General features: G+C 40.7%; 1 protein-coding gene across 1 annotated transcript; it reads right to left on the bottom strand.

The window, feature by feature from the left end:
- Positions 1–2,331: 2,331 nt before the first annotated feature.
- LOC124675538 lies at positions 2,332–3,579 on the bottom strand. The gene is made up of 2 exons (XM_047211620.1): positions 3,293–3,579; positions 2,332–3,029 (listed from the first exon to the last, which is right to left on the bottom strand). Exons 1-2 carry the CDS (start codon positions 3,497–3,499, stop codon positions 2,562–2,564), a joined length of 675 nt encoding a protein of 224 aa, XP_047067576.1. The 5' UTR covers positions 3,500–3,579; the 3' UTR covers positions 2,332–2,561.
- Positions 3,580–13,543: the final 9,964 nt, after the last annotated feature.

Raw genomic sequence — 13,543 nt, 5'->3', positions numbered from 1 at the left:
TCCTTGCCTTCCGATCAAAAACAGATTGTGTGTGTTTGTGGCTTCCGATCAATGGACCGTTGAGGTATTGAGGCTTGGCTTCCGATCAATGACGTGATCGTTGAGATGTGAGGTTTTTGGTTTCCGATCTGGACGATCGTGATAGGTGTGGGTTGTTCTCGTGTGGCAGCTAGGTATGGAATAACATAGCGGAACCAATAGCCTCATTGGACGAGGCCATGGCATATATGGGGAAGATTTTTGGATCAAATCAGATCGTGGGGTTTTTCCTTGCCTTCCGATCAAAAACATATTGTGTGTGTTTGTGGCTTCCGATCAATGGATCGTTGAGGTACTGAGGCTTGGCTTCCGGTCAATGACGTGATAGTTGAGATGTGAGGTTTTTGGTTTCCGATCTGGACGATCGTGATAGGTGTGGGTTGTTCTCGTGTGGCAGCTAGGTATGGAATAACGTAGCGGAACCAGTAGCCTCGTTGGAGGTCCGGGTTGCATGTTATATAGGGCAAGAATAACCCTTTCCAGGGTATTATATGTGGGGCCTCTATACGTGTGGTGTAGTACACCGTATCCGTATATATGCGACATTACATAGAACTCTAACATGTGGGACCCACATGGCACGTCGACTGTTCTGGATGGTTAATCCGCTAGTTATGAGTTGTGAAATATTTGCATAAATAACGTACATTTTCATAATATCAACCCACACCCTACCTTACAGAGTTTGATAAAAATATTTCGCTGAAGTTCCACGCGTGTTTCAGAAAGGATGTAGCAACAAATGCTTTCTTAAAGTGAAACAAAGTTTAGTTCGAGGTTTCATAACTAGTGCCTCAATTTTTCTTCCACGGGTTTACTGAAAAAGTGAAAGATATTTAAAATATATTACGAAACTTGGTAGAATACATTCACATGATGGATCCTCATGAACGGACAAGATATCATCATAGTCGATGCCATCTTGAGACCGTCATTGTTCGTACGAGGGGTATATCCATGACATAACGACTTTTGTCATCTAATAGTGATATGTGTTTCAAAAGGGGGCAATAAACCTGGCCTCTGCATCATTGATGCATGCATGGTAGCCTTTACTATGCTGTTCCATCATATCCGAACTTATTACAACGAAGTACATTTAGTGGATCTCATAAAGTTGATAATGTATCAACCAGCTAAACATAGCTAATTAAAAACATGAAGTGATGATGCATCACCATGATGGTAAATCTCCTAGCCGCGGGTTTTCCCGAAATTTGGTGGTTTGGTCGTTACCGACCTCAAAAGATCATCTACAAAAGAAATTATCCTTAACTCACATTAGACCCTTCTCAAATCTTGAATTGGTTCGTTTTCGTTTAACTTGAGAGAGGGTTTAGAGTGGATGTATTTATATTTTAGTACTTTACCATAGTCCTTCCTCATTCAAGAGTTTAAACAACCACTTGTGAATAAACATTTGTTTTTTGATCTCTATAAGACCTGTATGCATGCTTAGACCACCTTTGTCTTTTGGGCGAGAAATGATATTCTTGTTCTGTTCACCTTGTCGACATGAAATTATTTCTTACATTTTGAGACGCACATTGTGTAGAATTATTTCGATGACTTGCTTTTGGCGATTCACAATTTTAGTCTAGTTCTTCAACTTTTCAACTGGTTCTCAAAGTTTTTCCTGATTTGATCAGCTATATGGTGTTACGTTTACATGGTAGAGTGTAGTTGTACCAATGTTAAAAAAATGTGGTACTTAGAACAAAGAGCATATATATATATATACCACCTTAAAAGGTGACTGCATATCTGCGTTTCGGAAAAAAAAAATACTAATCGCCCATACAGATTTGGATTTGGTGGCAGTCTAGATATCAGTTCTTGCCCAATAGGCGTCTCCACATCGTTCTCACGTTGATAAGGTTGGATCGGTGAGACCACCTACGTATCAGGATTGCTCTACATCATTTTTTTTTTTTGGAAATACAATTGTTCTACATCATTGATACAACACTCACGTACTCGCTACAAGTATCAAATGTCCAGAGTACATACAATTGTTCTACATGATGGATACAATACTTCGCGCTACAGTATAAATCTCCAGACTACGCGTATGGATATTTTCTTGTAAGATAACCTACTATATATTCTCTATTGACGAAGAAATTAAACTGTATTAATAATTCGGCCACCAAGATCCAGTTCAGTTGCTATGCCAATTAAGTTATTATTAATTAATTGCCATACATAAATTTTGCACTGCATATTTTGCATCCTAGTGGTAGTAATTTGCACATCCACATAATGGAGGACCTAGAAAAGAAATCATGAGAATGAATGAACAGAAGACATGAACCTGCTGGTATTAGTTTGTGCAGCTACAAATCAGACAGAAGACATGAACCTTTCATGTCTGATTTGATCCTACAACGATAATTTTCTACTGTAGAACATGTAAATTGTTTCTGGTGAATATTCTAAAAACTTATCAAGAGATAAATTGGCTGGAAAAAACTTTTCCAAAAAGAAAGAAAAAATCGAATTCTCTTTTCATATTTGTCCTTTCACTCGGTCTCATCGGCGGCAAAGTTGAGGTCGATCTTGGGCTTCTTCCCGCTGCCGTCGGCGCCGGACGTCTTGGCAAGCGGCGGCACTCTGGCATCGCAGCGGGGGCACAGAGGGTCGGCCTCGACGACGAGCACGTACGTGAGGCAGGATGGGCACGCGGCCGCGAGCATGGCCGGGTTCACGGGCGACTCCGTGGTTGCAGCTGCCGGTGGAGAGCGGTTGCGCTTGCCCAGGGAGGAGGACGAAGTGGAGGTGGAGGCGGAGGAGGACGACGAAGTGGCCGGCGAGGGGGCGGACCGCACGGCGGCAGCACGCTCCAGGGCGGAGCGGACCATGTCGAGGGTGCAGACCGCGGCGGAGTTCGTAGTGGTGGTGGCCGCGGCGGACGGGGGAGGCAGGTTGAGGTCCTGATGGCTGCCTTGGACGGCCTGGTGGCGGTGAGGCGTCAGGAACGTCTTGCCGGACTGCACGAATCCAGAAATTCATGGTAAGCAATCTAAAACTGATCGAGTAATTCAAGGTAAACAATCCAACAACAAAATCTCTGTAATCTAACGAATTATGCTTCTCCAAATTTCGTCACGACGGGATTGAACCACACGCACGAGAATGAATTGAGCACCAAACATGCAAGTGAAACATGTTCGCGTATGAACGAACCCCCATGAGATCGGAAGATCAGAGACGAAGAAACGAACAGAACGAGCGAGAAAAGAGGATAACTCACCAGTAGGTCAAGCCGTCTCTCCCAGCCGACGGGCACCTTCACCTCGAGGTCGACGACCTCGTCATCTCCGCCGCTGCCGCCAGCGCTGTCGCCGCCGCAACCGCCAAGCAGGTCCATCGTCACCATCTCCGACTTGGGCCCAGCGACGCCCCTCTTCACCGCCTCCCCGCGCAGCATCCTGGCGATAGAGCTCACCTCCGCCGCCATTCTCTCTGACCCTTTCTCGGCGGTGGTTTGGAGCCTCTGCTCTGCTTCTCTCTAGTCTCTGTGTTTCTCCTGCAGAAATCGATCGGTGGGGTGTTGGGCAGTTCCTGGTGGGGTGCACCTATATATAGCGGGAGGCCGCCGGCACGACCGACACGCGGGGCCCACGTGTCAGTGACCTGGTAGGGCGTAGAGGCTGTGTTTAAGGATCACTATTTATTGATTCCTCCTATTAATTGGCGTCGTTGGGAAATGGTTGGAGAATTATTCAATGGCGATTAATGCTCGAAATTTCAATCCACCCCGATCGAAGAGGCTGGATTTCGAATTTATTTTCACGTTTAATGTATTGCATTTACTCTGCATTCCATGCAATGGGCTGATACTTTGGCAGAAAATAAACCTTTGGCCTGCCGGTGGCGCTCGATTTATGTGCTTTGTTTAATTCCATTTAGTACTGTATATGTTTATTATTTTGCCGTTTATTGCTCATCTACAAACAGGTGCAACTACTCCATATATTCATTGCTAGATTGGATATCCATCCACCATATATTCATATATTCATGGCCATTATTTTTAGCTAAAGAATGGAGCAATGCCGCGTGGGATAATGATTTCTGGATAAATGCGAAGATTTCTAAATGAAGGGAATATTTATCTCAAATTAAATCAATAAATTGGAAATAAAATAGTGTGAAATAATCAGATGATCCTAAGGAAAAATCGAGCATCGATGTGTTGAATATTCTTTCTTTAGCATGTACAGTATCACCCAACAATGCTACTTGATCCGATATCTTATTTCTTCCTCTGCCATTTTTTTTTAGGTCATGATCTCTCTTTTCCTATCTTCCTCTGTAATGACCCAGCCACCTCGGCCCCTTCACGGTCGACGCTTGTACAACCCGCAAATGACATTATTGTTATATCCTTGTTACCAACAACCCTTTTACTCAACACCATTTTCTAATCATTTGTTTATGCACAACCGAGCATTGATGTGTTGAATATTCATTAGTTAGCAACACCAAAGGATGCCTCTTGACCAACATCTCATTTCTTTGCTCGCCATATTCCACTCATGATCTCTCTTTTACTTTTCCCATTCACCGTTAAGTCACCTTAAAACCCCCTTTTACTCACAACCATTTTCGAATCATTTGTTTATGCACAGCTGAGCATTGATCCGTTGAATATTCATTAGTCACCAAATATGTCATCACCCAACTATGCCTCTTGACCAATATCTCGTTTCTTAGCTCCCCATCTTCGAGTCTTTGTACCTCTTTTATTTTTCTCAATCGTCGCTAAGTCACCTCAAACCCTCCATGTTGACGCTTGTAAAACATGTAGTTAGATGTATTGTTATATCCCCATTACACAACTACCATTTTTTTGTCGTCATCGTCGAATCCATTCCTTACAAACTCAGTCTTCATTTGTTGCCACCCACCACACCCTCATCCAAGCATGCATGTTCCTTCATCACCATTGTCTCCAATATTCCCTCCATGTCTAGGATGTCGGTGAACTCCTCTCGAACCCTATGTAGACCTAACAATAATAGTGCCAACAAGATAAGGTTCTTTTGTCCGGTATCGATGCCTTAAATTCAGAGCAATCGTTAACTTTACCAGTTAGTATGTAATAAATATTTACATGATACTGGCCTTTTCAAACAAGGGGGGCGATATTTTTATAAGTATCCTAACAACATTGGGTAGCATTTTCACAAACAACATGGATACAACTCTCAAAACAAAACATGGATACAATGATAATTTGAAAATATAGGAATATTAGGATAGTTTCTAAATATAGGGAACATTTATGTCAAAGTAATTTGATACCTTGAAATATGCATAGTGCACATAATCATTTGATTTGATTGAGACCAGAGCATCGATGTGTTGAATATCCATTCGTTATATAAAGTGTGGCATCACCCAAATGGTGCCAATTGATCAATATCTTATGTCTTCCTTTGCCAACTTTCACTCATGGTCTATTTTTTTAAAATATTTTAAATTGTCATTGAGCCACCTTCACCCTACCATGGTCACTGACTGCACATCCTGGAGTTGGCATTTTTAAGGTCTGGAGACGATGTTGTTATATATGTGTTACCCAACCACAGTTTTACTCATAATAATTTTATAATATCATTATGGATAAAGCTAGCCATACCTCTTGTTGGGTCTAGCTTCTAGTTATAGCCGGCTTTGGGTCGGCCCACAAAAAACCCGATGGTTAAAAAGAAAGCACAACCCCAGATCAAATGGAAGAAAAAGGGTGGTCGAGCGAGGTGTGACTTATATGTCACACAATTGTGAGATTGACCCAAACCCGAACAAATGCCTAGTCCGACAATGTGACCCTGCTTGGGCCGGGGAGCCGCTTGGGCTTCCCATGGACAAGCTTATTTATGGACAATGGAGCATCGATGCATTGAATATTCATTAGTTAGAAAATACAACATGAAGCCTCTTCATCGACATTTTATTTCTTCCATCACCATCTTTCACTCTTAAACTCTCATATTATTATTCTCAATCATCATTGAGTAACCTCGGTCCCTCTATGGTGATACTTGCACGGCCCATATATGTCGCTATTGTTATATCCCCTTACCCATCTGTCATGTTTCTCACCACCATTTTCTAATCAATTTCTAAACTAGTTACTATTTGATTCTTGGCACCACCACCCTCATCCAAGCATGTTCCCGCCACCGCTAGATGAGGTATTCTTATTAGTATCTTAAAAAATGAAAATATACACAAGAAATATTAAATATTAATATGATATTTACAGAACTGCCACCAAATTCATTCTTAGGTTGCCTGTGAACCCTACTCGAACCATAAATGACATAAATTGCAACATGAACTCCAAATACTCACTGGGTTGTTGTAATTCCAACTTAAACTCTGATCAATTCTTGGGTTGTACGATATTTTTGGCTTTATTTTCAAGTCGTCATTGTGAGAGAGGCATTTTGGCACCCGGAAGCATCTGCTCCTGGATGACGAGTAAAATTAACCATAAAGAATTCAATAATTCTGTTTTTTTTTTTACTTTGTAGATGGTTGTGTCTTTTACATACCGCAATGTTTCATGAAGAAAAGACATATGTTGTGTCCTAGAAAAAACAAGAAGAAACATGGTAGCAAAAATGATTTTTTAAGAAGCCGACAATTTTAGTAGTTATTAAGTATTGAATATTCAGGTAAGACATACATCTTGCTAAAGTTGAGTTTTTTGTAGTGACTTTGAAAAACTGAATTATCATTTCCAAAAATAACAGCGATATATGAAAAGTTATTTTAAAGTGGGGACTCCATTTTTCAGAGATAATTCATAGAAAATGGCACTGAATTTGTATCTAGACTATTGGTGAGCCCTTCTTGAATCGTGCGCTTGTGATAACCATGATTCTAACACAAACCATGTTGACTCGTTGTCTTATCTGAATTTTTTATCTTTTACTGGAGCGGCGATTGTGTTACTATTAAATATTCACTGGGTACTACTACCATTTTTGAAACGGGGATGATGATATTTTTATGACTGCATCATGTTAAAAACAAAATTGGAGTGGCATTTTCACAAATAATTTGAAAGTGGGGACGGCATTATATGCACACAAGATATACTCCATTAGTAGGGTATACTCCATTATTTGGAGTATTTATAAAATAGCCCCGAATTCAATGGCGGCAGCTTGGTATTAATGACGAGAAAAGAAACCGAATTGGCGCACGTATCTTTTGTTTTAAAGGCTCCACAATATTGCAATCATAACTCGCCACATCTCATCAGGAATTGAAGGCGAAGATTGTTTTCCATAACTACTGAATGGAGAGCTATTAATAAGGGGCAACAACCTGTGAGACGAACTTAATTCGCACGCAAGCTGGATCGATCCACTCCATCCATCACGAAAGCGTGCCACCTAAAAGCAGGGGGTTATTTTTTCGTCGGTTTAGTTTTAGATTTGTCTCTTGATTAATGGCTCTCCGTCCATGCTGTATTAAACACGTTCTGGGACTTTGTTTGGGCTTTTGAATCAACTGCTTGATTAAGGAGCTGGTACGAGTAGTTAGCTGTACTTGAGATGCAGATGAAGAATTCTTTCATCCAATTAATCAGTCACAGCAGCATGAGGAAAGAAGTAATCCCCCAGCAATAACGGCAACATGTGTACTTGAAAAATGCAGTTGTTTCTTTCAGATACATGAGTACTGATTTAACACATAATGAAAACTGTGTTAAATCTAGACTAAATACTCCAGCTGGATACATTATGATCTCCTCGAAAAAGAGAAGAGATAATTTTGCACGCCAATTGGATCACGGTGCATTCTCTCCATGCACACCCTCTGTTACACATGGTTGAGAAAGTCTCGGAGGGTTTTTCCTCCGTTCAGGTGTTTAGGTTCTACGTGTATCTACAGGTCATCAATTACGGAATTAACATATATATGCTAGTATTACAAATACATACGGAGTATCATTGAAACTTTAAATGGTATATATACTACTTTCTAATGGTATAACTTTTGTATTGCATATAATTTACATGATCAATTAATAATCTAAAGATACGCGTACGACCATGTACACCGGAACGGAGGTAGTAGCTGGTTGACGCGGAAGTCCCCAGCGGCCATCGGCCAAGCAGGTGTCTCCTATACATAGACGCCTTCTGTGCTCCATCTGCTCCGAGCTTCTTCAGATGCTTGATGATACACTGTTCGTTCAAAAGAAGGAGAGGACCCCTCCCAAAGTTGCCCAACAAACCCATTTAATAGCACCAACGACTGAATTCGATTAGTACACTGTTCGTTCAAAAGAAGGAGAGTATCATGGAAAAAGTATGTCTCATAAATCTTCACACTCAAGAGTTTAAGCACCCAACGTCTCAAACAGGGACGTTTATATCGCCCATTGAATGCCATCGCCTTCTTGATCTTTGGACTGCAGTTACTAATGAACGGATTGTTAGGCCCCTTGGTTATCTTCGCATTAATGATGAGGCAAATGCTCATCCTGCATGCACTCTTGTTTTGCATACTCTTGTGTGTGGAAATGTATCTTCCCACATACTTCCTGCAATGTATGTACACTGGAGTGGTTGCGTTTACCGGGGTGATGAAATTTTCATGAAAAAAATGAAGGATTTCAATTTTTAGAAATATTCTTTGAAAGTCGTTTTGATTGTATCGTTGAAGTTTTGCCTTTATTTCTCGAAAAATCCACAAAACTATTAATTTTCATCAATAATAGTACAAATAGACCCAAAAATAATAAAAATTACAAAATGAACCGTCTAGCAACAACTCTAGACACTGGCATGAGCCAAGGTGCCCCATCATCCTCGCCCCTCAAGTATTTTTTTTTTTGGAAAATTCAAACGAGAAGTCTCCCCAATCGGATGAGCCAAACCAGAAACGACACGACCGAATATGAAAATCAACGGTATCACATGAGATCAGCCAGACAACAATTCCACGTGCCCTCCGCCGATGCTAGGTGCACCACCAGAGTGAGGATAGGGTGGGAATAACCTAGCTTGTTCCGACTTCGAGGTTGTCCCGCTGCCTTACCATTCCGAAGAAGACATGAAGAAACCTAAAACAAGTAACATAACCCTTTCGTCAGGCAAGAGACCAAGGTCTTCCACACCTCCAATGCCTAAAAGAAAATCAAAGCTAGGACGGACCGGCAACGGAAAGCCTGGCCACCTAGGACCGCCTTCTTTTTCTCCTATCCCTCTCGCACCTTTGTGTTAACTTTTTTGCATTCTTAATGCTTCCAAATACTCCCTCTTGCTCGTTATATATGTCACACATAATGTTTTGTTGAAGTTAAATTTTGCAAACTTTGACCAAGAATATATATAATAATACGAAGACCTACTATACCAAATGCATATAATATGAAAATATATTTCATGATAGTTCTAAAAATATTAAATTTTCATTATCTATTTTTATCAATATACATGGTCAAACTTTATAAATTTTGATTTTCACCATAGTTTATATGCAACATATTTTGCACAGGAGGAAGTACATAGCTATCAACTAAAACTCCTTTTATTTTTCTCTTAAGAGATGCAATGCACTCTCTTGGTACTCTATCCCCTTATATCTGGTTGTGAGACGTTCATATGTCAACAACAAAGTAGTGTGTGTGTGTGATCCTATAACAATCGATGGCTAACATTTCAATCATGTGTTTTTCTTACTGCAAATGCTTATTTAATTCGTGAGATTCTCAAAATTTGGGAACAAAAATGCCAGTAGTACCAGTGGTTCATGCCAAATGGCTATGTGATCGAAATGCTGCTTGATTGTGCACCAGAAAAACATAGCATTCTTTTATGGGGACTGGAGTGGATGGAAAATATTCTACGGAACCCCCTACAAATTAAATAGCCCATTTGCGTAAAATCTAAATTATTAGAATTCTCCAAAGATCCTTATACATGCTTGTCTCCACCAACTGTGTTTTCCCTGCTTGCGTCCTGGTACGTGTTGACTAGATAACTCTTAAATCAGTAGAATTTTCTATTGATCAACCTACAAAAACAAATCGAAACGGAAACCTGCAAAAAAAAAAAAAATCCCTTGAGTCAAAGAGGAGGTCTTCAAAAAATTTGGTCCGTACACATGCTTCCACTGTTAGAAACCTGTGTGGTATTCATAGTAATTTGTTAGATGCATGAATAAGAATTTAACAAAATATAAGAAAAGATCCCCTGGAAAAGCAATTTCATCATCGTGTCTTTCTCCACCATTCTTTGGGCTCGACTTTTCTTGTGTGTACCAGTGTGTCATGTGTGTGCCGTGACACGAAGCATACAATGTTTATCAACTTTGTAAGAAAAAAAAGAAGGGAGTACGAAGCATACAATGTTCTACGGTGCCTTCTTGCTTGGGTGCATCACTCGTCTATCTTTTTTTTTCTTTCGAAAAGGAGGTTAAAACTTCCGACATATGCATAAAAGCGAAAGTTTGGCGGGAAAATTTTTTGTTGGGGGGGGGGAATGGGTGGGAGAAAATGGCGGGAGAGAAGGGCGAGAAAGTTTTGCAGAAATCGAGCGGAAAAAGGATTTACATACTATGTACTCCACATCCATGAAAATCTTCTTATCCTTTTGTTTCTATGCAATCTCTGTGTCTAGATCAGACGGTTCACAACATCCATTGAAAGCTAAATATTTTTCAATCGTACAAGAGACATCAAATGCAGAATTTGAAAGCAAAGCACACATGCGACTGGCTAAGTTAATTGCAAAAGGCCATCACTTCTGCAGTTATTAACTCTTTTTTGTGTGCAAAACTACACCAGCTCACTCTTTAACTGTCAGAAGAAACACTGATCACATACTTGCCACATCAGCACCGACAATGAATGACCGTGTGCATCGTCATGATGCGGAAGCTGGGTATATCCCCATTTCGAAAAAAATCAGCACCGACAATGGACCTGCCTAAAACTGCGTCAAATGACTTTAAGTTACTGATCAGTGTTTCTTGAGAGAGTAAGAGAATGGACCGATGATTTTTTACAAAAAAGAAGTTGAAAACTGGTGCTATTTTGAAGCCCTAACACCAATTGTGGTAGTATTTTGCAATTAACTCAAAATGGATAGGAGAGAGAGTGCCACATCCTGTTATACCCCTTTTGAGCTGCTGCTTGGCTTGCTGGAGATCAACATTCTCATATCGAGTGAGACCGATTGACCAATGCAAACCGCAAAGAATAGCCCTTCTCACACGTGCACTTGGGGAAAGCACAGGACAGGAGCGCTACCATTCAAAGGCGGCGCGCGCGGTAGGTTCACTTGCCCATGTTTCGCTCTCTCCTGGAATTACCTGCGAAATCTTTCTCCCGAGTACGCGTCGTTTGACCGTCTACGTTCACATACGTACACCTACTGCGAAACTAATTAAGCCCGGTGACGTCAGCAACCGGCCTAGCTAGCTGTCTGATCGATGGGGGTGAAATGTCAAAGCGAATTGCGGCATGGGGCGCGTTCAAGTTATGGGTACGCGTGATCGATGTGATATGATTAACAAGCTGACCACAGATATAAAAACGAATACCCTACATAATGGTGAGGACAGCGACGGTCAATGTTAATGGAATAATGGAGATGGAGCATGGTGTTGGTATTTTGTTTTTGCCGGGTATGGTTTTGGTATTTCTTAAATTGTATTCGGTTAACAAAGTAGCCAGATAACAGTCCTCATGTGCGGCTAGCTAGGAGAAAATAATATTCCGGTATACATGACGGCTGATGAGATCACGAATTGCAGTGCTAGGTGATATGCTATCCCTGTTGTTAACATCGTGTGTACCAAGTTATTATGCTTGTTGCCCCTAAGTTTTTTTTTTCTTTTTCTAAAACAGGGGCAAAAACTTTGCTCCAATCTATTAATTACAAAATGTTTTAACAAAAATGTCCCAACATAAGTAATATACAAGGGACTGATCTCCCAACATTATTTCACCTAAAGCCCATGATAACCCACAGCCGGGCTTCCTTTTTTATATTCTTTAATACAAGGAAACCCCTCTCAATTTTGTTGATGAACTTTAAGGTACCTGGAGTGACAACAAGTAGCGTAAAGTAATATGTTCCTTGGAAAGTGACAACCGATCGACTTAGAAGGTGCGGTGCGGCTGGCCGTGATAACATATTTTCCACTCCAAGTTGGGAGCTTCCCGACACACTTATCTTCAAGGTGTTGAAAATCGACCCTTTTAAGTTGCCAAACCGAAGCCCAAGGTATTTCATAGAGAATGAGGTTCTCATCGGCAGGATACCTTCAAGAATGTCAACAAGGTCAATGGTCGATGTTCTCGCACCTAATGGAAACACCAGAGCTTTTTTAAAAGTTTGTGCAAAGCCCGGTCACATCTTTAAAACATTCAAGATTTTTTTGCCAAGTCTTAGATGCCCTCTTTGATGGGATCCACAAAAACCGCCGCATTGTCCACATAAAGAGATGTTCTTAGGATGGATCCTCATCCCCGAAGCTTGTGTAGGAAGCCATGCCTAGTTGCACCATCAAGAATCTGCGTAAGCGGGTAAATGGCGAGCACGGAGAGGAGTGGCGATAACGGGTCTCCTTGTTGAAGTCTTGTATCTCTATATGTACCCCATGAGGGTCATCACAATGAACAAAAAATTTAAAGCCGAATATTCACTTTGGCTCATAGGTTTAGATGCACCCATTGCATAAGAATTATATTTAAAAAATGTTCAAAAATTCCGAAAGAATATCTAGTGGTACATCTACACATTCTATGCTCGCACATAAAATTTCGTGAAGAAATAACATTTTTGTGGCATGTGTAAAAACGACAATTTTGTATTCTTCAAAATAGGTTTTCATGAAACATTTTTTTGTCTTTCTACATAGAACACACAAAATGTTTTTTCTTCGCCAAATTTTGTGAGCGAACATGAAATGTTCGAATGTACACCCACGATTTTTTGTCAGAATTTTCTAACATTTCAAATTAGATTTAAAATATAATTTTTCTAATAGGTAAATCTAGACCTATGAGCCAAAATATCATGTCCTTTTAAGGATCTATATTTTCTACATGGTATCGAGGTCCGATCGAGGTAATACATTTACTCCTAGAATTTAGAGATACTATGATTCTACGTCTCCTTACTCCAGTCTACCACCCCTTGTACCTCTATATACCCCATGGGTCATGGAAATACAACAAGGAATTTTAGGGCTCCGTATTTTCTACAATCTCTATTTAGTGCAATGATGAGTGACAAAAGCGGTACATGCACGAGCATGATCTGTAGGCTGAGTGGCTGACTCGTCCGTTGGGAACTGGAGAAATAAAAGGAAGAGAAGAATACACAAGTTGAGTGGCCTCTCCATTTCTCAACTTGCCATTACGGAAAAAAAAAGGCACTGCCGTGCGGCGCATCGTTGCCGTGCGAGTCTTTGCCGTTCGATGGCACAAAATTGCACGGCAAAGAATGGCGGCATGGCAACG

Source organism: Lolium rigidum, chromosome 7 (genome assembly GCF_022539505.1).
Source record: "Lolium rigidum isolate FL_2022 chromosome 7, APGP_CSIRO_Lrig_0.1, whole genome shotgun sequence".
In the NCBI taxonomy this organism is placed as follows: domain Eukaryota; kingdom Viridiplantae; phylum Streptophyta; class Magnoliopsida; order Poales; family Poaceae; genus Lolium; species Lolium rigidum.
The sequence above is the reverse complement of the archived record's forward strand: the minus strand, read 5'-3'. Positions and strand labels throughout refer to the sequence as shown.